A 27,305-nucleotide genomic window follows, 5' to 3' on the forward strand; every position below is an offset into this window, starting at 1 on the left:
GCAAGATGGGAAATTACATTGGTGTGGTGGCGGTGGTGTATTTAATTTGGACAAGTCATTGAAAGATTATAACTTCAGAAAATCTGGCCCTTATTCCTCATAGCCGTGATTTTGAAAAATAAAAACTTCTAACATTACAGCTTTATTAAAACTTGGAGGATGGACATGTATATATGTAGTCAGATGAGAAAGTTCTACAAGAAATGTGATATTGCGGAGGTAAGACATGTAATATTTAAGGGCTCAGACTAACTGGGTTTCAATCTGTGCTTTGCCACTTATTAGATTAGAGTGTGATCTTAGACAAGGTCTTGGTATCTTGGTTTCCATATCTGTAAAATGGGCTTTGAGGAATAAATGACTTATACATGAAAGCACTTAGCAAAATGTGAAAGCACAGAGTAAATATCCCCCCGTAACTCCCACCAGAGAAAAAAACCCACCAGTTGTTACAGCCTCACCAACCCAAGGCATGTCAGCCAGTCCAAGACATGTTGCTTAATAGAAGGATTTGTGGGGCACCTGGGTGGCTCAGTCGGTTAAGCGGCCAACTTCAACTCAGGTCATGATCTCATGGTTCGTGGTTCAAGCCCCACATCAGGCTCTGTGCTGACCACTAGCTCAGAGCCTGGAGCCTGTCCTCAGATCCTGTGACTCCTTCTCTCTCTGACCCTCCCCTGCTGACACTGTCTCTTTCTCTCAAAAATAAATAAAAACATTAAAACAATTTTTTTTAAATAAAATAAAAGGATTTGTTTCAATGCTCAGAAAAGACAGGCTAATCGAGGTTAAATTAGAACCACCACTGCTTAAGAAATGAAGAAGAGAAGCGAAAGACTAAAACCTATGTGCATCTCCCCTGAACGGAAACTCTCGGGAACAAAGTTGTAGGCAGCCACAGACAACAAAAAAGCCATCCAAGACCAGCTTTGTCTGAAGCTCACACTTGAGCTGCCAACATTCTGGCACTTTTCACGGAAGTGATAATCCTCAAAGCAGGATTTGGCAGCAGTGAATCATTAGCATTTAGCCTCTGAATGTGAACAAGAAGCAGGGCCAACTCTTAATAAGAGACTCAAGTGAAAAGTTGGGTCCGGTCGGGTGGAAAAACATGATTAGTCACTGGCAGGACCTTGATTGGTAAATGACAGTGAGTAGGTTTCTTTTTCTTATGCAGTGACTGATAAATGTAGCCATCCTCGGTGGTGGCAGGCCAGGTGACCGTGGGTTGGGGACCACCCCATCTGAATCGCAGGTGGGCGTTTGGGGTTACTGCAGGCTTAGGGGACAGATGGTGCCCCAGGTCAGCACACAACTAATGAAGAGCATGGGTGGATGGCCTGTGTCCTGAATGGCTGGTAAAGGAAAACATCTCTAAAGAGTTTACGGATTTGGGTGAGAGAAGGCAGGCAAGTAGTACAGGTTGATTAATGCCACCCCCACGCCCCAAAACATAGTCTTGACAATGTTCATCCTAGGGCACTGGAGCTAACCCAATATGGGATAGTTTTCATATTTCTGCTAGAGCTAAATATACCAATTCACTCATATATTTGTACTACGATACCAGGGTATTTACGTGCCAGATGCGGTTCTAAGCACCGAGAAACACGTGGTAAATAAAACAAAGCCCTCGTGGATCTTGGCTTTTAGTGGGAAGTCTAAAGATAAATCAGCGGCCCTTAATTGGGGGAGATTTTTCCCCACCCAGGGCACATTTGGCAATGTCTGGAGATATTTTTAATTATTCATGGGGTGGGGGGTGGGCAGATTGTACTGGTATCTAATGTGTAAAGGCCAGAGACCCTGCTAAACATTCTACAATGCACAGGAGAGGCCCTCCACCCCTAAACAATGATCTACTCCGAAATGTCAATAATGTCAATATGTCAAAATCTCAATAGTATACAGGTTGAGAAACTCTGATAAACCATTAAAACAATGTATAATGCTAAAATATAATCCTATTAAAACTAAACACTGAGAAAACAACATGTGCACATTTTAATCTGTTTATTGAGACAGAATTCATAGACCAAAGAATTCACCATTTTAGAAGGTACAATTCAGTTATTTTCAATATATTGACAGAGTTGTGCAACCAACGTCACTATCTATTTCTAGAACATTTTCACTGCCCTAAAAAACCCACATGCCTGTCAACAGTTATCTCCTATTCCCATGTCCCCCCAGCCCCTGGCAATCACGACTCTACTTTCTGGCTCAATGGATTTGCCTATTCTAGATGTTTCACAAAGATAGAATCATAACATGTGGTCTTTTGTTATCTGGCTTCTTTCATTTGGCATGTTTTCAAGGCTCCTCAGATTGTAGCACATATTGGTACTTCACATCTTTCCTTAAAGCTTCTGAGTGGCTCAGTCAATTAAGCATCTGACTCTTGATTTCGACTCAGGTCACGATCTCACAGTTCGTGAGTTTGAGCCCCATGTTGAGGCTGTCAGCACAGAGCCAGCATGGGATTCTTTCTCTCTCTCTTTCTCTGTCCCTCCCCCACGTGTGAGAAGTCTAAATCAATTAATCAATCAATTATATGGATATCTCACATTTTCTTTATTTGTTCATTATGAACATTTGGTTGCTTCTACTTTTCAATTACTATGAATGCTGCTGCTAAGACTTTCACCGACCAGTGTTTGTGTGGACACCAGCGTTTAATCCTAGTGGATATATACCTCGGGGTGGGCTTGCTGGGCCAGCGGTAACCATGCTGGACTCTTCTGTGGAGCGGCTATTTTCAAAAGCTGCAGCTCCATTTCCCAGTCCCAGCAAACAACACACGAGGCTCCAACTGTTCCACATTCTAGCCGAGACATTTATTGTCTGGCAAATTTAATTTAAGAGATGAGAATTTAATTAAACCTAAATTTTCCAGAGAAGAAACATTTAAGTGTTTCTTAATGAACCCTTTGAAGTAGTTATTTCAGTTAATTATCAGCTGAAATTTCCCCTTAGAGGAATATAGAAGAGCGCATGCAGAACGAATTCAGAATATCCATTGGGCTTCGTCTCTGTGCGGCCTTTCCTTTTAAAGATAAGAAACGTCATTCAAGAGTCTAGATAGCAACGGATTTTGGAGAGATTTTATTGACTTGATTCTCTCCTCAGATGGGTCAAAGATTCAGTGGAGGGAGAAGGGTATGAAAATCTTTTACCCACTCTTCTGATCCCCGGCCCAGTGACAGGGACACCCGCCACTGCCCAGGGATACAGCAGGGTGGCTCTCTGGATTCTAGTGTAGCTGAAGTGATTGTTCTTCAAGAGACTAAGTCTTGGTGACTCAGAGTAGTTGGTGGACCAGGAACTCATTAGAAATGCAGGCTCCCGACCTTTGTCCCATGTCCACAGAACCTGAGGCTGTTTTACAAGTTTTCAGAGGAGCGCCTGGGTGGCTCAGTCAGTTGAGTGTCCGACCTCAGGTCATGATCTCACGGTTCATGGGGTCGAACTCCACATTGGGCTCTGTGCTGACAGCTCAGAGCCTTGAACCTGTCTTTGGATTCTGTGTCTCCCTCTCTCTTTGACCCTCCCCTGCTCATGCTCTCTCTCTCTCTCTCTCTCTCTCAAAAATAAATAAAACATTAAAAAAAAGGTCCCAGAGGAGTCACGTGCACATTCCAGATGGAGACGGGCTACGCTAAGTGGAGGACAAGTTATGAAGCTCACACCATCCTCTTTACTGAGGTGCCCATTGTTCCAAAGTTCTTTCGAAGACATGATCCCACAAGCCTTAAAAACAATCTCATGGATATGGTCCACAAAAAAGGAATCGAAGCTGTTTTAAGTTTCATTATAATAGGAAATGTTTACTTTTGCTTATACAACTCAGCTGGGCCGGTCCACGAGAAGTAACTGAAAGGCACGAATAGAACAGCCTGAAGATTTACATAATACTGCTTTGATCCCTTGGTTGCTTATTGATATTAGAAATTTCTCTGCTTTTGTCACTTGGAAAGTTCCCAAGCTTTCTGTGCTTCAGAGTTCTGTGGCTGCCAATGTGTCTTTCTCTCGCCCTCGGGCACCCCTGCCTTCCTCAATGCATTATGGGTTTTACTCATTACCTCCCCCAACCAGCCTATGGGAGAGTACCAATTATCACCCCCATTTTCCAGAAAAGGAAGGAAACTAAGGCATAGAAGTTTAGTAACTTGGCCAAACTTCCAGAACGAACAAGGCGGGGAGGCACTCTGCCTCAGAACTGACCCTTTATCACCGTGCTGAGAAATCCCACCATTTGCTAAATCACTTGCAAACTGTGAAGCACTATAGAACTTACTGGCTGTGCTGCTCTTTAAAAAATAACATTTAGGGTCACCTGGGTGGCTCAGTCGGTTAAGCATCCGATGTCGGCTCAGGTCATGATCTCACGATCTGTGGGTTGGAGCCCCACAACGGGCTCTGTGCTGACAGCCTGGAGCCTGCTGTGAGTCTGTGTCTTCTTCTCTCTCTGCCCCTACCCTGCTTGTGCTCGCTCTCTCTCTTTCAAATAAACATTAGAAAAAAAAATTTTTAAATAATAATAACATTTAAACTAAAACAAATGGAAGCATTTGGCCAAAAAACGCAAATAGAGGCCTCTCAGTGGGGCAGATTAGGATTGCCGGTGCTCTCCAGCGGCCAGGAATGCAATCTAAGTGCCGAAGCCAACCCAGCCTGCGACAGACAGAGGTTTTGTTTCCTATAAAACCACTCAGTGCATTGTGCAAACCTTCCCAAAACAAATGCCTTGGAATGAGGCTGGAATATTTCTCAAGGCTCTTAACCCGAAAGGGATTTGAGCTGTTGCTATTCAGAAGCCCATGAGTGATGGCCTGGAAAGTTCCTTCGATCTTTCAGAGTAATAACAAACAATTCTTCTGGTCTGTGCCAGCAACCAAAACGTATATTTGGAGGAAATACAAATGCACAAGGTTCCTTTTAGAAGCCCTTGATTTTTTTCAGCATATTCATTCATAGAAAATTTCTCTCAAACCAAACTGCTGCCCTTCTCCACTGCCCCAGCTCCCAATCCCGAAAGGGCTGGCAGGGTGAAGTCAAGAATGCAAAGGGCTGGCCACCTCAATCAGACCTCCAATTGCTTCCACTGCCTCTGCAACCAGCTTCCACTCCCCAAATCAAGCAAACCACCATGCCTACACAAAGAAATGACCACACACCAGAGTCTTAGAAGGTTCCAGAAGCATAGACTGATCTACCATCCTCATTCCACAAATGAAGAAACTGAGGCTCAGAGAGGTTAGGAAATGTGTAAAAGAGCAAGGCTTGAATGCTCTGCCCTGACTCTAGGAGCACTTTGTCCCTAATAAATCTGTATCCTTTCCTTCTAAACCCCTTCATTTCCCAGAGAGGGGTCACTATGGCCAGTGAGATTCAGAAATACTTCATGAATATAACCAGCTGTCCATAATCCCTTGAGAGCTTCAGCATCTTCCAAATACCTAAAATTGCCTATCCTTTAATTGTATTCTTTTGGTAAAGCCTATTTCTGGAGGGGGAAAGAAGAATACTAAACCATATTAAAATAAACCAAGGAAATGAAGTATTCAGAATTAGGTTTTCATCCAAAGTCCTTCTAATGGCCCCCTGGGCTTTACTAGAGTATGTCTGATTCCCATTTTGAGATCACCTGCAGCTCTCTCTCTGTTCACTGGGCACATCAGGCATCCTCCTACCTCAAGGCCTTTGCCTTGCTGTTTCCTCCACCAGGATGATAGTTCCAGAAAAGTGCAAGGCTCAACTCATTCCATTCAGGAATCTACTCCACTGAAGGGGTCTCCTCAGAAAGATTTTCCTTTTCCAAGTTTATTTACTCTGGCCTCTTCTTTCTCTTCAACACACCTGCTATTACATTAAAGAAGTTGGTGCTGGGGGTGCCTGAGTGGCTCAGTTGGTTAAGTGTCCGACTTTGGCTCAGGTCATGATCTCATGGTTCATGAGTTCAAGCCCCACATCTGGCTCTATGCTGACAGCTCAGAGCCTGGAGCCTGCTTTGATTCTGTCTCCCTCTCTCTCTGCCCCTCCCCCACTTGTTTGTTCTCTCTCTCTCTCTCTCAAAATAAATAAATAAATAAATAAAACATTTAAAAAATTTAAAAAAGAAGAAGCGGGTGCTGTCTGGCCCAGGTGACTATACTATCTATGAGGGCAGAAACTTGGGACTTTCCTACCGCAATTTGCCTGGCACACAGACATCATTCTTTTGATAATGCAAAACTGTAGCTTTGAATTTGCTGTTTTAGTCTGAAGTTTTTGAGTTGCCTTAAACTACAGCACACACATAAACCAGCATAGCCGTGTTTTTCTCAGATTGTAAATTCTCAAAACTTACGCTAACAAAAGACTTCATTTTTGCTCCCCAGCATCACACCGTACAGCCATCCTCAAAGCCCAGTCCCCAGGACAGCGGCAGTGGCAGCAGCCAGGAGCCCGTCAGAAATACGAGTTCTTAGGATCCTGTCCAGACTCCACGGTAGAGTCAGCAGTGTGTTTTAATAACCCCCTCCCAGGGGATTCTGATACATATTCAAGTTTTGGGACGTTTCCACAGTAGGAAGAAATCTGCTGTGCCATACTGGGGGATGGCAGAGTTGAGACCAAACCAAAGAATAAGGACTCAAATTCATTGGCCTCAGTTTACTCTTCTGGTCCATATAATCAGATGAGGCTTAGCACACACTAGATATTAAAGGGGGATAATCCTTAATCCTACAAGACCTGGATTCCCATTTGAGATAGTAACCTGAGGGTTAGGAAGGCAGCACCGTCTACGCTTTTAGTTATAAAAGCCTTGGGAAATGGAATCCTACTCTATCCCAGGGGTCAACTCAATGGGCCCAGAGAGAAAGCGCCACGGGCAGGAAGTGCTATGGCTGTCAGACTCAGCCATTTCGGAGGAAACTACGCAGGGACTCTGATCGCCGCTTCCGATAGGAACTGATTTGGCAGAACGTCTGAGAAATGGAAATGCTGGTTGCCTTCTCTTGCTAAATGTTTCAGAAAGATATAATAAAAGGGCTTGGCATAAAGAAGGAGTGTAAAAATAGGATCACTGTCCTCTAAGTGCTTACAATGTGCTCATGGACTCAGCGGTGTGGCTTCGGGGACAGAGCTCTCCTGGGGACAGGGGTGAGGAAACAATGAGATGAAAGACCACATGCTCAGAGCTAAGAAACCCCATGACATTTAAGCTGAGCATTGGCTCTCTTACTTCAGGATTGTTTGGCTTCATAAGTACGGTCTGGAAATAGCACTTGGGCATTATGAAATCTCCGTTAGGACAATGATTTGTCTCTTGTAATCATGATAGACCGCCCCCAGACTCTAGAACCTAGAGCCAAGAACTAGGGTGATTTGTACTAATTCCCAAAACTTTCTGACCCATAGTTTCTGCTCATAGATTACTCCAGGGTGAGGGAGCATCACATACGAAAAACCTACGGAAAACTGACATGGTTTTTAAAATGGGTTAAAGAGGGGCACCTGGGTGGCTCAGTTGGTTAAGCATCTGACTTCGGCTCAGGTCATGATCTCACAGTTCACGGGTTTGAGCCCCACATTAGGCTCTGTGCTGACAACTCAGAGCCTGGAGTCAGCTTCAGATTCTGTGCCTCCCTCCCTCTCTGCCCCTCCGCCCCCCACACTTGGTCTCCCTAAAAAATAAACATTAAAATAAAATAAAAATAAAATAAAATGGGTGAGAGAATGAATTGCTGGTTGAATGAATGACACATATAAAAGCCCCTACCTCACTGGTGGGCATTCAATATTAATATGATTAACAGCAACTGCTTTCTTATTAATTGGGAAGATTGGGCTCTAACTCCTATAGTCCAATATCAGGAATAAAAGAAGTACATGGTAATCAGACCCTTCACACCTCCAGGCATTTAAGAGAAGCAACAGCAAGAACAAGGTAAGCCACTTTGGAAATTAGGAAAGGCTTCAGAGAAGATACGGCAAACTGGGTCTGGAGTGGTACCAAAACTCGGTGGATGGATGGTGGTGGTGGAATTTTGGAAGGCACGCATTTCGGGGCCCCAGGTGAGAAAGCAGGAGAGGACAGGCACATGCTAAGTGACCTTACATGCCTCAACCCTTCAGCTGCCTGGTTGCTATCAGTGTGAGAACCTCCTGCTCCCTGTGCCCTCGCTTGTGGGGTGAGAGTGGGTGGAGGTCACTGCAGGTGTCGAGATCCATGTCCTTCCTCACCTGCTCTGCTGTCTGTCACAGAGAAACGCTTTTCCCAGGCTCTCCTGACCTCTGCCCTCGGGGGTTGGTGCGGCCAGTGGAGGACATGGGCAGAGATCTGGAGGGGAGGGTAAAGCTCAGCTTCAACCCTGAGCCAACAATGACCTATTTGAGTGCCTGAAGTCCTTCATTCTCGAAGTTCTTAACCTAGCTTTGAACAGTTTTAAAATGAAAAATCCTGTGATCTCACCAATATTTTATCGATGTAGCTTTTTTCTTTTTTTTTTTTTTAATTTTATTTTTGGGGCACCTGGGTGGCTCAGTCAGTTGAGCATCCAACTTCGACTCAGGTCACGAACTCGCAGTTCATGAGTTTGAGTCCCATGTCGGGCTCTGTGCTGACAGCTCAGAGACTGGAGCCTGCTTTGGATTCTGTGTCTCCCTCTCTCTCTGCCCCTCCCCCACTTGGATGTACCCTCCCTCCCTCCCTCTCTCTCTCAAATAAAGATTTTTTAAAAATTAAAAAAAATTTTTTTAAGTAATCTCTATATTCAACATGGGGCTTAAACTCATGACCCTGAGATCAAGAGTTGCATGCTCCACATTCTGAGCCAGCCAGGTGCTCCCATCAATGTAGCTCTTAATTTCCAAATCTATTCTCATCAATTTGTACTCCTGTGGTTTGAGTCTTCCTTCTTTTTTCTAAGTTTATTTTATTTGTTTTGAGAGAGAGAGAGACAGAGGGGCGGGGGGGGGGGGGGAGAAAATCCCAAGCAGGCTCCCCAACACAGAGCCCCACTAGGGGCTTGATCTCACAAACCAAACTGTGAGATCATGACCTGAGCCAAAATCAGGAGTCAGATGCTTAACCGACTGAGCCACCTAGGCACCTCCAAGTCTTCCTTCTAAAGCATAATTTTGCACTAAGGTCTGTTCAGCTTTAACGTATAACAGTATTTCTCTTTAAAACCACTGTGTATTATGTTACCTCATTTTAAGCCCAAAGTTGCCATTTTATTTTGTGCACCAGCATTATGGATACATATATGTACATGTGTGTATGCTGGGGGTGGGAGAGGGGGAACCACCGGGGCCCCCTGGGCCTTCCTCAGCCGGCGTGGAACCTACTAGCACTGGGTAAAGCCCGCTGGGAAGTCATGGGTCAAGGGACCTGGGGTCTCACTGCAGACTGTCTAACACGGGAGTCTCGGTTTGGCTGGCCATTCGAATTACCTGAGTGCCTTATAAACCCCCTTACCCACACTACGCCCCCCGCCACCTACACAGATGTCTCCGAGGGTGACACCAGCATTTTTCAAAGTGGTCCAGGTGACTGTAACAGGATTCGGGTTAAGAACCACAGACCTAGTGTCAAGTGGGGTCCTGAACTGAAACCAGGATAAGTTCTGGACAAAGCGAAGGAAGCAATAACTATGGTGTCCTTGCTTTTCTCTTCTATTCATGCTGTGATCAAGACCCGTACTGTCCTCCTCACCCCCAGCCCCAGCCCTACCCTCCTCCCAACTCACTTTTCCAGGCCATCCTACATCACACCTCAGGCAGGAAGCGTTTCTTGGCTACTCCAGTGATTCACCATCTCCCTCCATCTTGAAACCCGTCTGGTTAGTATTTTATAATTCAGCACTTAATTATTCTCTGCTAGATGCTCTGCATTTTGTAGACAAAGGCAGTATTTCCTCCTCTTTCTGTGTATGCTTACAAGAGTCTGGAACATTTTTAAATGTTTTATTATTATTATTATTTTTAAGTTTATTTATTTTGAAAGAAAGAGAGAGAGAGTAGGTGCAAGAGGGACCAAGTGAGAGGAAGAGAGAGAGAAGCCCAAGCAGGCTCTGCCATGTCAGCACAGAGCCTGAGGCGGGGCTCGAACTCACAAACCATGAGATTGTGACCTGAGCCAAAGACTCAGACGCTTAACTGACCGAGCCACCTAGGCAGCCTCTGGAACATTTCAGATGCAGGGAAGGGAGCACCTCTCCACTGGCAGATTAATTAAACAAACACCTGGCTACATTTGCCAGGTAGGAAGAGAGGTTTTGTTGTCATCAAAAATCTACATGATGAAATGCAAAGTGGATATGCAACACGGCAACTATACCTTTCCGTTTATCTATCTGTCAAATACCAGCAGGTTTTAGGAAAGATGCGGGGTGATTCTGCTGGGAAGGAGGCTGCAATTACACATAAAATACGCAGGAGTTTTAGGTAAACTAATGTGGCAGTCCTACGCGAGATCTGGAAAACGCGGCCCGGACAGCAGGACTCAATTTCTAAAACTGAACGGCTATCCCCCTGCTCTGAGGAAACAGGAAAGGCGTGCAACCAGCCAGCAGAGAAGCCCCCTTACCGCCCTAATTTGCAGAATTCAGGGACTACCTCCCTGGTTTTATATTTAAGCTCCACAGACTCATTTAAAGACACTTGCATGAGTTTTTGTTTTCAAAACCAAAAAGGTCAGGTATCTGAAAAGTGGGCCATGTATGCAGACTGTGGGGGGGGGGGTGTGTGTTATGTGTGTTCACACGCGCGCCTGGGTGGTATGTCTTCAAACACTATCGTCCCAGCAGTGATGTTAGTCTCATTGTCCCTAAGACAAACATACATAACGTTAATTAAATGCACATCTACAAGTAGGGGGAAACATCTTGAAACAATTAGACTGTCCCGTGGTAAGAGGTTTTAGGGCAATAAGATCCTCCCACGTCCTTACCTCCACCAGGGAAAGCAAACAGATGGGCGAGGGAAGCCAAGCCTGACTCCACAGACACAGGCTGTAGCTCTGACTCTGTGCCTTGCTCTGTTTTGTTCTCTTCTGACCCAAGACAGCACTCTTCTCTTGCTTGCTCCTAAATGAAGCCCATTCAATTGCTTGTGCTTTCTTTTTTAACCCCTCTTCGATTAGTTTTAGAAGGGGAAATTTTTCAGACAAAGTTTCTTCTTTCCCTAAAGGAAATATGCCAGAAAGAAACGGAAAGTCTGAAGAATAACCAAACCACCCTCTGGTTATTGACCTTGGGTTATGGAGGCTTCTGGAGAATGTCCGCCAAGATGGCCTGCTGCCTTTGCCACTTCATTCTTGGGATTTTCTAGGTCATCTGGTTCTCTAGGTAGTAAAGGCTGAGTATTTACTTAAACTGCATTGGAAGTTGGGAGAAGTGTCAGGTTGTGACGTTCCCCAGGATGGCCCTTTTCTTCTTGAACCCCAACTCCATCCACTCCTAATTAATTTACCCAGGAGGTCTCATTAACAAAATGAGCGTTTTCTTCATGCTGAAAAAGTCACGTCCACAAATACCGACTGAATGCCTATCTTCTATGCCTGCAACTGTGGGAAAGACCAACACAACAACAAAAATCACATGATCCGGGTCTTCAGGGAGCTTGCTGTGTTGTAAGGGATTCAAGCCTTTCTTTCAGAAAACAAAGTTTTTCTTTTTTAAACTGTAGAGATGTTTCTGACATTGTTCTTATTCCTGGGCCTCTCCACAGAGTGTTTTCAAACAGGTGGGGTGGGAATGGCAGCAGTTGCCAGGATTGAGACCCGCTCATCCAGGATAAGAAGGAAAGGGAGCTGGCTTCATCAGTAAGGACTGTGGGCCACTGCTAGTGTTATGCCCAGATTTTAATATCGCCCCCCAAAACCAGAGACCCCCAGGGAGGCTGAATCACGCATGCAAAAGCAAAGGGCTTTATTACGAATTTAGGCCCAGCCAGCCTAAACTCGGGCTCACAGACTTCAACAACACACTGGATCCACGTGGAGCGAGCCCCGAACAAAGGCAGGGCAGGGCTTTTATGAGTTTGGGAAGGGGGAGTTACAGGAAATTGTGACATAGGCACAGTGATCCAACCATTATTATACAATATTATTGACAGCAGGTTTAACAATTCACATTGCCTAGAGCATTTGTTACTTTTGGCGGGACTCAATCACAACATTTAGAGTATTGACCAATCACAGAGTGGGCCCAGGACCCTCACATAGGGCGTGACTAGTCTTAGCCTCCATCTTTAGGCCTGCCCTTAGAAATGTTAAAGATGTTAGCTGGCCTTTCCTGATTGGGTGTTACAAGGGTGGTCCCCTAAGCCTTGAGCAATGTGTGCCCTTCTATTGTTTCATGGAGTCAGTTTCAGACCTGCATCCTTACACTAGCTCTTTACATACGGTATCTAGAGCTAGAACCCCTCTCATAACCTCCTGGGCTTGTTCTGCCCACGAGCTTTATGGCCTTGAAGGCCAGCACTCAACCTTGGAGGGACAAGTGACTGGGAACAGACACCCCAGTTTCCTTACCCCTGGGTAGGATAAGTAGTTCTGCAAGGGGCCAGAGAGTTAATGTTAGGATTTGGGAGCCACAGACTTTGTCTTAACTACTCCAATCTGCCTCTGCCGTTTAGAAGCAGCCATGGACAATGCTAAATAACTGGATTTGACTGCATCCCAATAAAGCTTTATTTACAAAGACAGACTGCGGGCCACAGTTGGCCAACCCTGCTGTGAGTCTAAAGAGACTCCCAGGGGTCTTCAGCAGGGTTGGGTTCCAGCTGCTACAGCAGTAACCTGTCAAACACATCATGCAGGTTTCAGTCCTTTCCTGCGTGCTCCTGGGATCGCTGGCTATCGAAACTACTTACATTCAAATCCTTGTCTCAGATCCTGCTTCTGGAAGTACTCAACCCAACCTGACATCTAGTTTTATATTCATAACTATCCTAGCGGTTAAATACTGTCATCCTAATTTAAATGGAATAAATTAAGATTAAAAGATGACACAATTTGGGGCAGCTGGGTGGCTGAGTAGGTTAAGCATCTTTTTTTAAAAAATTGTTTTTAATGTATATTTATTTTTGAGAGAGAGACAGAGTGTGAGCAGAGGAGGAGCAGAAAGAGGGAGACACTGAATCTGAAGCAGCCTCCAGGCTCTGAGCTGTAAGTACAGAGCCAGAAGTGGACCATGAGATCATGACCTGAGCTGAATTTGGATATTTAAGCGACTGAGCCACCCAGGCACTCCAAGCATCTGACTCTTGATTCCAGCTCAGGTCATGATCTCGGTTCAAGAGATCAAGCCCCACAACGGACTCCATGCACAGAGCACAGACCCTGCTTGAGATTCTCTCTATCTCTGCCCCTTCCCAACTCTTTCTCTCTCATTCTCTCAAAATAAATAAATCAAACTTAAAAACAAAAAAGACTACACAATCCATAAGTGATGAAGTCCAGATTAGAAGTCTATTTAGCTATAAAGTCACTGATCTCTCTACAATATGACCAGAGTAAGGATAGATACAAATAAATACACACATCCCCACACTCACACCCATACAACCATTAAATATGTAATTTTAATTATGATAGGCAAGATGACCACAAATGGCAAATTATAATCCAAAATTCACACTATTCATGTAATTACTGATCTACATTAAGGAAGGGGTTTTAAAAGAAATAATAACATCATGTAAATAGTAATATTTGAGGGTTATGGGACAAAAACACCCTCTCTTATGCCGCTTCTCATATAGGATAGAACTCCTTTTCCACCCATCAATGCGTGGCAATCCTCGTGCTATTTCTTCTCCCGTGTCATCTCCAGTTGTACCTGAAAACAAATGTAGCCATCCAAGGTAAAGCCCAATGTGTAACTTGACACTTTGGGAAATAGGAACCAAGTTAAAATAGGCTCTTCCACATTTTAACACGAGGGGTAGGAGAAGCAGGGGAGTTTCACAAAGTTCCCTTACACACACTTGCAAAGCTCCCCTGTGGATCCTCAGGCTTCCAGAAAACACTCTGAGAATCCATTACTGCTAAGGTTAGAAACCAATCTTTATAGCTTACGCGGTCTTGCCCTCGCTGTCCTGCTTGGTGGCACTGGCTCCCTTCTTGCCCAGCAGGGAGGCCACCTTCTCCGCATCTCCGTTCTCCACGGCCTGTAGCAGTCGGTCATCATTCTTGTTCCACTCGTTGGTCTGTGGAGCAAAGAGGAGACGCAGAACTAGTGAACAACAGTGGCTTCAGCCATACTGATCAGTGGGACCCACCCCAGTCCTGCTGTCACTAAAATCAGAATCTGCCCCCAGATCGGATACCTTCCCCTTCACCGTGGAGACACTCAGGAAGACGGGTTTCCCAAAAGAAAACATCAACAGTTCAGTGAAACAGCAGCTGGCCGACAAACTCTGAACTGAAGTCCCCTCTCTTCACTGGTGCTGGGAAAATGAAGCAGCTTAAAAAGACCTCGAGGCCAGTTTACACATTAGCTTGTTTCTAGCTAAACTCTGACAGCTGGCTCCTCAGAATATTGGCCTTTGACCTGGTCCACAGCTCAATGGGCCCGCAGTGTAGACAACCAAACTGGCCAGCAGCTCAAGGTTACTCAATGGTTTATTGACGCACAAAACTTCATCTGCGTTCACTGCTGGTTTTTCTGGCCTGTTCACTGGGCTCTGATACTCGAGCTGTATAATGATTTTAAGTAGTTTTCCAGGCTACGGACTCTATAAAGTCTCATCAGAAACAAAACTTCCTCCTGAGCAAGCTACTGGACATCAAACAGCTTTGAACCAAGCCTCCCCCGCTGCTAACCCCCAACCTCAACAGAATTAATTCTACAAACCACAGTACCAGGAAAGCTTTTATGAGCATAAAAGCTGGTTTTGACTCTTACAAAGGAAACGGGAAGATCTCCATAGAAGAGCAAATGGGCCTTGAGTATAAGACCAAGAAGTTTCATGTGTGAAAAGGTAGCAGTGACCCATTGAAGATTTTGGAGCAGAGAAGTGAGAGAATAAAATCAGTGACTGAAGAAGAGTCAGAGAGGTGTATGAGGCATACAAGATTAATGCAGGGACAAAAGATCCTGGGGGGCACATCAAAGGTCCTGGGTCAGGCTGCCTGCCCTCCAGACCTCTCCCATCTAATCCTACTTTCTGGAATCCTCCTGCTAGGGATACCAACACCCTTGAAGAGATTCCTTCTCCCTCCCCCAAACTTTCTACATTCAGCTCTATAGTTTCTCTGCTTCCTGTGGCCTCTGAAGATAAGAATCTCCAGGCATTTCATTTTACAGGCTTTGCCATGGACGACTGCATGGAGGGAGACAGAGGAGACACTGAAAATTTAAGTTACCAAGAGAACATTGTCCAGGACTACAGTCTTCCAAGGCCCAAGGAGCACGTTCCCAACCTCTCTGCACTGATGGAACTAGGAAACCCAACAGGGCTCCACCTTCTGCTACAGCAAGGGTAGATCTACAAGATGTCCTAGGTACCCCTCCACCCAGCGTAGAAGCAGGGCCTGAGAGAAAGCCAAAGGCCACGGAGGGGTAAAATAGACATGTACAGGGTTGAGGTAAGAAATTTACTTCTCTGAGAGTCTCCGGACTGGGTCACTCCCATTTCTCAGGACTCTATCCTGTCCCATGGCCACTACTGAGTATAAGAACACAGGAATGAGGAGCTAGGTTTAAACAAAAATCAGAAGTCTGTCCACTAGGCTGCATGACCAAGAATTCCAGAACTCTAGATTGACACCTCCATGCTTTAGACCTCAAGTCACTTAAAACCTCTCAGTGCCTCAATTGTTCAAGATTGGGCCACATGACCATTGTGATTCCTCCTCTAAAGCTCAAAATACATAATCTATAAAATGCCCCCCCCCCCAGCCAAACTCTGCTAGAGACTATTCTAGGACAGTATTGTCTTTTTAAAATAGAAGTGGTTTATATCTTCACTGGACAAACTAGTCAAGTTATCCTCAATCAGGGATGATTTTGTTCCTCAGGGGACATTTGGCAATGCGATCTCTGCAGATATTTTTGATTCTTGGGATGAGATGCTAGTGGTATCCAGTAGGTGGGGCCAGGGGTATTGCTGCTAAACATACAATGCATAGGACGGCCCCTCACCCCCACCCTCTGGCCCAAAAAGTTAATCTGGCCCAAAAGGTTAATATATTAGGCACATCTGGCTACTGAGCACTGGAAATGTGGCTTGTGTGACTGAGGAGCTGACTTCTTAATTTTAATTTTAGACTTCAAGTGCCAGTAGCTAGGGGCTGTCATATAGAATGGTGTAGCTCTACATGATGGCCCTGTAAATATTTTTAACAAGGTAAGCATGTGCCGAAGCCAATGTCATCCACGCTTCTACAATTATCAATACACTCACAAAGCTAGCATTAGGTTTATGTTCAAAGACAAATCAGGTTTCCTACTGCAGAAGAACACAATACACAGTAAATATACTACCCTAAGCACAAGCATTTGGTGGCAGAATAGGAAGCATTACTTAAGAACAAAATATAGCAAACACCAAGAAGCAGACTCAAGTTTATTTCCCCCAACAGCATTTTACAAGCCAAAACAAAACAAAAAATGTATAAAGTACTTTCAGGATGAATGATTCTACATGATTCCAAAGTTACACCATTAGTGTTGTCTTTAAATCCTTCCCTAATTTAAACTGACCGAATTAAAACTGGATAAAGATCAAAAGGATATTAAACCTCAGAGGATATGATCGAAAGTACTTAAGAAAAGCCACATGAAAGGATTTTCCTTTTCAGTGCTGCTAAGGCACTCAACTCTTGGGTAGAGAAAAATCTAGTCATAGGGGTTCCCTAAAATTAGTTACATGTAGATATTTAGGGAGTTCAATTTCTATAGGACACAGCAAGAAAGATCCCCTCTCCCCGCATTCTGAAGAACAAGGTCAATGGCACATTGAGGTCTAAAATTCTTCCCTTTTATCTAGTTTTTCTTCAGTGCAGGCCAGAAGTTACTTTTCTGTTAGAACAGATAAGGCAAAGAGAACAAGGCTACACACACACAAAGATTTAATGAATAATCTCTACCCCCATTCAACCTATATGCTGCAGACGGGATTCATAGCAGCAGGAAGGAAACGGATGGGCGCTATATACTGGCTTTAGAGTCTGAGCCAAGAGACCAGTTCAGAATACATGGGGAAGACAGAGGCACACCTGGGGGAGAAAGTAGATCATTGGTTGGGAAATGAGGAGAGAAAGTGAGAGTTTACTCTTAAAATTCTCACTCAAGTTATGCTAAAAGTGGAGGTAAGAGGTCTTCTCTCTAAGCCAAGAATCCAGATTCTGAAAATACATTACCCAGACTGCTGGCCAGCCCTCATAAGGAGGGGATGCTAATGTGACAGAGCTCTCTAGCCCTGGGCCAGCCAGCTGGGTATACTGTGGGTAGTTCTGATATGCACAATGGCCCATATCATGTTTCTTCCAGAAAGTTTGGCCTTCAAGGTGCCATCACTTTCCTCTCCTACACCTGTATTTTCTCCTACAAAACCATTCTACCCAGCACTACATTCCATACCAAAGATTCCATGGCCATCTGCAAAATGAAATAAAACAGATGTTTAATAAATACTTTTAATGTCACTGCTCTTGGGAATTTAGGAGCAAATTCTTCTCACCCGCCTCTATCCCCCTGCTGAGTGGTACTAAATTGAAACCAAGTACCAAAAGGAATCTTAAAAAATTACCTTGACCAATATACTGTCCAACGTAGTGTTGGTCAGATAAATAGGTTGTGATACTGAATCATAAGAATTATAGACTTGGTCCTTGTCCCTGATTCTTAGACTAGAGCTTCTAAAATCCATTAATTTCCTGAGAGACAGGGGTGAAGACTGTCTTTTGTTCTTCATAATAAGCTCCCCTACATGAGTTTATGTTAATGACATGACCCCCAACCCCCACCCCCATGCCCCTAGTAGGTAGCTTCAGTAAAGGGGCCGGTTGCCAGGGGAATCAACCATGTAAATAACCATAGAAGTAGCCCTCCAGGTTAGAAATTTCAGCCCCACCCCCACCTCCAGGGAGGGGAGAGGGTTTAGAGACTGAGTCAGTCACCAATGGCCAATGATTTAATCCACCATGCCTACATGATGGGACCTCCATAAAAAGCCCTAAACCACCCTGATCCCATAGGGTTCAGGAAGCTTCCAGGTTGATGAACACATGGAGATGCTAGAGGACGATGCTGGAGAGAGTAGAAGCTTTTCCCCTACGTACCCGCACACACGTCCCCGACCTTGCCCTGTGCATTTCTTCCATTTGGCTGTTCCTGATTTGTAATCTTTCATAGTAAACCGATAATAGTAAGAAACATGCCTTTCTGAGTTCTATGAGCCATTCTTGCAAATTACCAAACCTGATGAGCAGGCTGTGGGAACCTCCACCCTTGGATTCCGACTTTATAGCTAATTGGTCAGATGTGCCATTGGCCCAGGACTTGAAGATGGCATCTGAATGGGAGCAGTCTTGTGGGATGGAGTCCTTCACTGTGGGATCTGAGGCTACCTCCAGACCATTAGTGTCAAAACTGAACTGCATCACCGGACACCTAGTTGGTGCCAGAAGAGTTGGAGATTTGGTTGTGGGCATAAAGAAAACCATTTGGTGCCCGCAGTGTTTTGTGTAAGAAGTAGAACATGTGATAGGTGAAGCGTGAAGTTTGCCGTAACATCCCAAAGTAATTCAGTCAGACTCTGGAATTGGGGAAGACTTCTGGAGACCACCACCACGCAAACAATATCCATCCCCTCACCAATTCCCATGGAAATACCCACTTCTAAATGGCATTTCCTCTGTAGGGCAGCTTAGCTCTGCCCGAAACTGGGCTCCCTATCCCCTCAGAAGGGGATTTTCCACCTATGAGCAGGTGAATCCGACATTTAAAACAATGAATTAGAAAAAAATAAATAGCAAACATCAGATGCATCATATTTAATAAAGTTAAATGTTTTATGAAACTTTTGCTTAATGTATGTGTGTCCTGGGTGGTGATATAGAAGATGTATTTTTCCTGGGGAATCTCAATAACATACATTGGATGCCACTGCTTTAGAATGTTCTGTCGTCCAACCGCCTACGAAAAAGCTTCCTTCTAAAGCCTACCTCGAGCCCTGCAGGCTCGTTAACTTCCTCACGGTGACCTCTCTCTGCCTCTCTCCTCCACGGTGTCCCAGAGAGCCGCCTACTCCTCTGACTGAAGCCCACAGTCTAGACTTGATGAAATACTGCATCCAGGCTTTTGTTCCAGAGCCTGGTGTGTGCCTGGTTTGTTTCCTGGCCTTCAGCTCCCTAAAGGCACTGACAACAGCCTTTATTTCTCACCCTGCAGGGCCCAGCAAGTGCTGGTTCTTTTGCTGGTTTTAGAGAATTTTCCTCCCCCTGATCAACCTAAATCTCTCTTAACTTAGAAAACTTTTTTTTTCAATTATAAAACTTTCATTCTTTTACAAATAACTAATCATGTTTCCATTTTTTTATAGGCTAATAAATCCAACTCCCTTAACTTTTCTACTCCCTTAAATTTTCTGAGGCAAATCTTCCAGTATTGTAATAATGGGTACACTTTCTCTGAATCTCTTTATAACTACGGAGTCAGGTCTTATCAATTCATTGGCATGAATCCAGAGCCTCCCAGTCCCAAGGATCACCTGGTACATGTTAACTATTCAGGTGTCCATGCCTCATCTGGAGACTCTAATCCCAGTGATCTCTGGTGGCACCCTGGACTCAGGTTCAAGTGTGCTCTTTGATTCTTATTCCATGTTTGGGGATGACCGGAACATATGCAAAGGCTACCCACCGAAGCAGTAAGGCAAGGAGGTGAGAAAAGACAAAAATTCTTGGCTTTGTCCTTGTAGCACTAGGTATTTTGTTTCCGACAAAAGCTTAATCCATGTTATGCTTTCCTGGGGAGTTACATGTGAAACTCGTGTATAAGATGTGATTGAGAATGTTAACAAAGGCATTGCTCAGAATAGGCAAAAATTAAAATTAATCAAATATCCAATAATAGAAGGCAAATTACAGTATAATCAAGCAACAGAATGAACTACAACTGCATGCAACAGCAAGGGAACTAAAAACAATATTGCTGAAAGAACAAGACGCACAGGAACACAGCGTGCCTGCATGGACATGAGGTGAAAACAGGAAGATGGATCCCTACTGTGTAGGGATGCGTGCCTAGACGGTAAAACCATAAAGAAAAAGCAAGGACAAGGCTACCCTAAAAGTCGGGAAAGCGGTTGGGAGCGAGAATATGCCATTTGATGAGGGAGGGACACCTGGGAGTGCTGCAGGGTCCCGGGCTCTAGTTCATGACCTGGTTAGTGGCTCCGCAGAGGTTCCTTGTTAAACGCTACATTCTTGTTTTGTGCACTTTTCTCTGCACGTAATTTATGACACATGTACAGAGTTTAGAAAGAAGACTTGTGGTTCACTTTCTGGTCACATCAACAGCGCACCATGGGCAGTCTGTGTTCTCACTCACTCTTTCCTCACGCCTAAATGAAGGCAGCCTGGCGCCAGAATCGGCTTCTTTAGAAGCCACCCTTGGAGAATCTGCGACAGTTACAGACTCCTCAGAATAATGCACAAACGCATAAGAGCTTGCATACAATTTCCTAGGTGTCTCTAGCTTAACCCCCTCTCCCCAGTCCATCCACTGAGCTAAGAACTCCTGTGCAGAAAAAGAGACTGGATTCAGAGCGTAGAGTTTTTGAGTTGAAATTCGAGCTCATCACCTCCGAACCTAAGTGGTCTTGAGCAGGTTATGGGCATCTCTGAGACTCTATTTCTTTATCTGTAAAATAGGAGGGATCTCACATCCTTGCAAATTATCCTGAGAATTAAATACAATGTACATGAAGGGCCTAGAACATGGTAGGCACTCAAATACTGGTGACTATTATTATTGAATTGGATCTTCCACACTGTTCCCTCATGATTCATGCTCTATGAATCTCTTAATATTTACAACTTAGGACTGATGGCCCATTACCCTTCCAGAGGCAGATAATGCCTTCCTGCAAATTTAAATGTGCAAAATTTCTACTATAGGCCCTAAAAATAACATTTTAAAGGACTCTGGAGGAAACATTCACAGACATGAAATTAACTATTTTATTGCACACGGCTCAGCTTTCCAGGAGACTGTTTAAACAGATGCTATTTCAACAGAGCACATTGAAGCCACATTTCCAAGTTCAGGAAGCCATATGTTATGCTCCGGAGACATGTGTAATGTGTCAGCTATGAAGGGCAGCACGTGGGAAAGGCAGACTTTACCTTCAGTGTAGGTTCCAAACATTCCTGCTAATTTATCACAAATGAGATTTTCAATGGCTGGCCTGTTCATTTCCTATTCATCAAATCATTTCCAAATGACACTATTTGCTAAAGAGTTTTCCCTTGAAGCCTGGCCTTTGGAAAGACTTGCCTGCCCCCTGCAAGGGTGGCAGACACCATGTCAACCACACGATGAACTTGAGCTTTGGCAACTGGCAACGTCTGCTGTTGGCCAGACATGGCATCACCTTCTTTTATTTTGGTTTAATCACTGGGAACTGAAAAACCAGTGGAAACTCAGTGGTCACAGACATCTGGCTGGTAGGCAGGTTTGAGTTTTGGAATATACCAACCCAACCAAAATAATCCAGCGGCACAGAGCAATCTAGGAAGATAAAGAGTTTCTTTGACTTTCTTTAGGGAAGATGCTAAAACCCTAATCATCACCACTATGCTCCTGGCTTTGAGCAGCCCTCTGGAGGAGTCTATCTGAGAGATTATCTTTGGAAATGCTGCATTTCCCCCTCCAGTTGACAAAGTGCAGACTGTTTTGCCAATATAATTGGTAAGTCTAAGATGAAAGTTACAAGGTAGACAGTGTTTTCACTGGGAAGTTTTCAGACTCGTACCATCCAGAAAAAAACATATATATATATTTATTTTAAGACAGAGGACAAGAAACCATCAAGCTTCAGGCCCAAGTAATATTTTCCCCTGTGGACTATACAGAAGGACCAATAGCTAGTACATTCATTCACTCACCCGACAACTATTTACTTGGTGCTTTTTACATAGTTGGCATAGTCTTTCCTGAATTTTCCATATAGTTTACACATAAACAAGAGCAGTATGAGAAATATGCCAACAGTACAAAACAGGACAGTAGAATGATAAAGTGAGCCACGTGGTGAATCTGCACAAAAGAAGGGAGGGTCAACTTTTACCTAGCCAGAAAGGGAAGGTTTTATTGACCAGATAATGAACTAGACCATGCAATGAGTAATATTTAGGTTAATGGAGAAAAGACACAATGATTGGAAAAATACAAGATACATTTAGTAAACAGTGAGTTGATCCAAGAGAGGCCTTACAGTCCAGGGAAAACCAAGAAAATTACCAATACGTCATGAAATAAACATCGGGCCATTTTAACAAGCCCAGCAATTTCATAAAGGGCTTTCCAGTAATGTTAGTTCAGACCAATACTTAAGAAGTTCATCTAACATGAGTTCCCCTCTCCCTACACCTTTCAGGTTATTCCCATGGGCAGGTTACACGGCCTGCTATTCACTCTGACACCCAGCACCTCCCCCTTAACGGACTGTGTCTGTGATCCCTGAGGTCTTTCCACATAAACTCTAAATTCTGTGTCATGGACAAAATACATAATTATAAACACCTCCATCCAGAAACAGGCTGGCCTCGCTGCCCCTCCCACTTCACCCACATACTATACTCATTTTCCCCCTTGCCCCCTGCTTTCCCTGGCCACCTGGACCAGATTAGTTCCCCTTGTTAGGCTCTCTCATGCTTCTCTTCCGTAGCACTTGACACAAGTGTAATTAAATAGTATTTCTGAAGTATTTTTGAAGGTCTGTGGACCTCCCACTGGACTAGGAGTTCCAAGATATGGCCAATGGCCAGCAACTGCCTTGTTCACCACTAAACCCCTGTCCTCTTGCCCATGGCCTGCCAGATGGTGGGCGCTCAATTCAGAGCTTTCGTGGAACAGCTTTGTTTTCTTCCTACTTCTTGCAAGACACTGTTGATTAAACCCTTCTCTACTGACGTCTTTGTCTCAATCTACAAATGTACTTTAAAGTCTCCATAATCTTACCAAACTCCTTTCTTGGACTATGCCGATCAATGTTAAAACATTACGTTTAAAAATCATGTCATAAGAGGTAAAAGCAGAGGTGGAGCAGAGGTGAGTCTGGGAATAGGTCAAAGCAACTTTACCCCACAGGGGGGAAAAATAATTCCAACCAATCCAATGGAGTCAAAGCATTCATTTAGTGTCTCGGGTGGGGGAAGGGACAGAAGTGTACAGATAAAAAGATGGCTTTGAAGTAAGCTCAGCTCTTAGGGAGTTCACAACTGCTGAGAGCAGAAACACATCCAGTAAGTACTTAACAGTATTGCTTGTCAGTGCTAAACCAGTGCAGTGAATGAAGACCTATTTGAAAGCCCAGCAAGGATACGATTACTACTAAAAAATAGTGAACAATGTTCTAAGAACCATACTACATTGTAACTTAATCTTAAACAATAATCCTATGAGGTATGTACTATTAGTCCATTTTACAGATGAGGAAATGGACTTTCCTAACAAAGAGGTTAGGAAATATGTAGTTACTCACTATGCAGTATAGTTGGGTTCTTTCGGTGGGGCGGGGAGCTTAAGCAGTTAAATTTAAAGGAAACTGAAGGAACTTTTTAGGATGGGCAAGATTTCAGTCTGAGGCCAGCCAAGGAGCTAGCGGTGACAGAATGAAAAAAATAAGTGGTGAGGAGTGGAACTGAGGATTCAACCAGGCAGAAGGCTGATCTTTGTAAACCAGTCATGTTCTGCCTCTGAGCAGTAAAAGAGGAAGAGGAGGGTGCACAGAGGGAGAGAGGAAGGCAGGTTGTGTTTTATGGCTTCTGTTTCTTAGGAAAGCAAGGGTGCAGTGCAGGGTCTGTAGTGGCCTAAGAAGTGTGAACATCCAGGGGGAAATGAGAAAGGAAACCCACTTGCAATGAGTAAAGGGGTTTTCAAGCAGTCCCAGAAGTCCAGCCAACAGTAGGAATTGTTATCCACGTGCAAATCATTTGGTGATGGTGTGTGACATTGTACTGGAAGCACTGGGAAGGACTGGGAAGGACGGGAGTAGGAGGTGGTCAGCTTGATGACTGGAGACTGGAAACACAGGTAAAGCAGACACTCTGGGACCAAGAGCACAGTAGGTATCAACGAGCAGGTATTTGAAATGATGGTGGGATCAGGGAGAAGGAGGTCTAGGACACAGTCCTATGGATCAGGAGCAGGTTGTTAGAGGAGTGATCTGTATGAATGTTAGAGTGATGGCAAAAAGGAAAAACTGAGGTTATGAACCAAATTCCTGGAGAAATGTCAGGAAGCAGCCTAGAGGTCCCCAAATGACAGCAGAGAAAGCGAGATGAGCATGAGCCAGCATGGCCAAACAGCAGTGACAGTCAACTGAGAGTCATGATGCTGGAGGACAAAGGCGTCAAGCCTTATAAATGCCTTCCTGTGATGTGCCAATGTCTACTATGTGCTGGCCCCCTCCAGGTGCGATAAAGAACTGCCTGAAGTCACTGAACTCGCCTCCACTGGGTTGGATAGTTGCCCTCATAATATTCATGCCCTCCTTGAACCTCAGAATGCAACCCTATTTTTAAATAGGGTCTTTGCACATGTAATCAAGTTAAGATGTGGTCATACTGGGTTAGGGTGGGTCCCAAGTCTGGTGAAAGGCATCTTTATAAGGAGAGAGAGATGAAGACACGGAGGAGAGAGGGCAGAAGGCCGTGTGATGACGGAGGCACAGATCCGAGTTTGCTGCTATTAACCAAGGACAACGGGCAATTGCCAGGGGCCAGAAGAGGCAGGGAAGGAGTCTTCTCTAAGCTTTTGGAGGGAGTACGGCACTGCCACCACCTTGATTTTGGACTTCCATCCTCTAGATTGGTGAGAGAATACGTATCTCATAGTTATTTTAAGGCACTTCACTGCCAAGGAAACTGAGGCCCAGAAAACAGAAGTATCTCACCCAAAGTGACAAGGCCAGAAAGCAGAAGAGTCAAAATTCAAACCCCAGACCTTAGGGACCTTTTCAGTCCTGCCCCTCCTGAACCTTCCCCCCACCCATGAATGAGCACCACCACTGAGGAGACCTGAACAAAGCGCACAGCGTGGTGGGCCAGGTGGGCCAGAGGGCAAGCCTGGGGGCACCGAGACGAAGAACTCGGGGCTCTAAGTCCCTACTAAATGCAGGAACCACACCTAAAGCAGATTCATAATTATACAAGACATCTACAGTCCTACAAAAGCATTTAAAGCATGATTATTTACTTTTGCAAGTGCAGTCATAGAACAGTAAGCTCTTTTTATAAATTTAATCTAGTTTATTATATAATTATATAATATATATATGTGTATGTATTATACACACACATAAAAAGGAGATTTTATTTACTGAAAGACACATTCATTGCTTAAGGGGAGGTACATGTGCAGCAACGATCACCTCAAGGCCTGAGCCAGGCTTTCCTTGCACACAGCATGCGTGGAGACATGTGTGGCTAGAATTCAGGCATACAACGTAAGTACTTCTGGTGTGTATTTGAGCGTGATAAGCAGCCACAACCCTGAGCTGTGGTCTTTAGCCAAGTAGAACAAGACAGATTCCACGTGAAGTATCCAGATGAAATGATTTCACATGCAAAGTCTTAAGTCAAATGCCTAGGTGCACGTTAAGTGACTAAATGGTCAGGGTAGAGGACCAGTGTGGCCTCTTGCCCTGATCATGCCCAGGCTTCATGCCTACTTGGCTGCACATTGGAATCACCCAGGTCTCTTTGAAAAAGTATGAATGCAAACTTTCAAACTTCCCTAAGTGATTCTGTTCAGCCAGAATTATTCCTCCCTTGACAACAATCAAGATCACAAACCAGCCTGATATTAACCAAGTTTGTATCTGTTAAAATGCTACACTAGACAAGACAGTGTGAATCAACATGCAGACCTTTCTGCACATAAAGACTTAATAAGCACCAATAGGGAATCAAAAATGCCCCACAGAGAGATAGGGGCCTGAACCAAGCCCCCTGCACCCTCCTTCCAATGAGCCCCTCATCTTGATGCCCCTGCCTTGGTTAGTAGTGTGGTCACCCCAGCTCTCCTCCCTCCACCTCTGCAGTCAGTCAGCTGTTGATAGATCTCCCTGGTCCCCTTGCACTGACCTGGTTTCCATTCCTACGGTCAATGCCTTTATTTAATCCAGTTCAGGTCAACGCCTTTTCGATTTCTACTTTTGCCAAGCATCGTGCTAGATGCTTTGGGCTCTCCTCTTTACTGAGCTCCTAGGGTGCACTGACAGGTATAGACACTTAGAGAACCAGAAGAGAGGTTCTTACGTTATTCACTGTTTATCAGAGATACTTCAATAGCTTCTCTTTTTCCCCTCTCTCTTTTCCTTTAGGGCCTTTAGAACTGCTCACAAGTCAGTTCAGAAGATTATCCTACTGTTGAGGTGGTCCCACAGACTTCGAGTTAATAGAAAGTACTGGATCAAAGTTTAAGAGCAGGAGTGAAGCAAGGTCATTCCTGAATAAGTTCCCAGAAGAATACCATAAAAAGAAAACGAACATTTTTTTAATAGTCTTAAAATTTTTAAATTTCTGTTTAGACACCTTAGCTATTGGTGTTTTTAATAAAACATTTGTCTTTCTAATTCCAGCATTAAAATAAAAGTTCACATTTGATTCTGATTTTGGCTCAGGTTATGATCTTACTGGAGTTCAAGCCCCGAGACACTGTCAATGTGGAGCCTGTTTCGGATTCATTCATTCATTCATTCATTTATTCATCTCTCTCTCTCTCTCTCTCCCCTCTCCCCCTGCCCTCCCCCCTCCCCCTCTCCCTCCTTCTCTCACAGGCGCACTCTCTCTCTCTCTCTTTCCCCGCCCCCTGCCCCGTGCATGTGTGCACTCTGTCTCTCAAAATAAATAAACTTTAATTTTAAAAGAAGATAATTAAGGGAGGGGCGCCTGGGTGGCTCAGTCAGTTAAGCATCCGACTTCAGCTCAGGTCATGATCTCCCAGTTCGTGAGTTTGAGTCCCATGTTGGGCTCTTTGCTGACAACTCAGAGCCTGGAGCCTGCTTTGATACTGTGTCTGTCTCCCTCTCTCTCTGTCCCTCCCCTGTTCACGCTCTGTCCCTCTCTCAAAAAT

General features: G+C 44.4%; 1 protein-coding gene across 8 annotated transcripts in view; it reads right to left on the bottom strand.

Annotated features, from left to right (window-relative positions):
* Window positions 1-27,305, bottom strand: part of RAI14 (retinoic acid induced 14) — a 151,838-nt gene that overhangs the window by 40,797 nt on the left and 83,736 nt on the right. For 6 of the 8 annotated variants that reach the window (XM_029941025.1, XM_029941022.1, XM_029941026.1 and 3 more), the window contains one exon: window positions 14,072-14,202. In XM_029941025.1, the coding sequence (XP_029796885.1) occupies window positions 14,072-14,202 (131 nt within the window). Of the gene's footprint in view, window positions 1-14,071; window positions 14,203-14,322; window positions 14,465-27,305 lie in introns of those variants that run through there. The other 2 variants (XM_029941027.1, XM_029941019.1) reach the window with 1 other exon arrangement.

The sequence above is a fragment of the Suricata suricatta genome, chromosome 6 (assembly GCF_006229205.1).
Source record: "Suricata suricatta isolate VVHF042 chromosome 6, meerkat_22Aug2017_6uvM2_HiC, whole genome shotgun sequence".
NCBI classification, from domain to species: Eukaryota; Metazoa; Chordata; class Mammalia; order Carnivora; family Herpestidae; genus Suricata; species Suricata suricatta.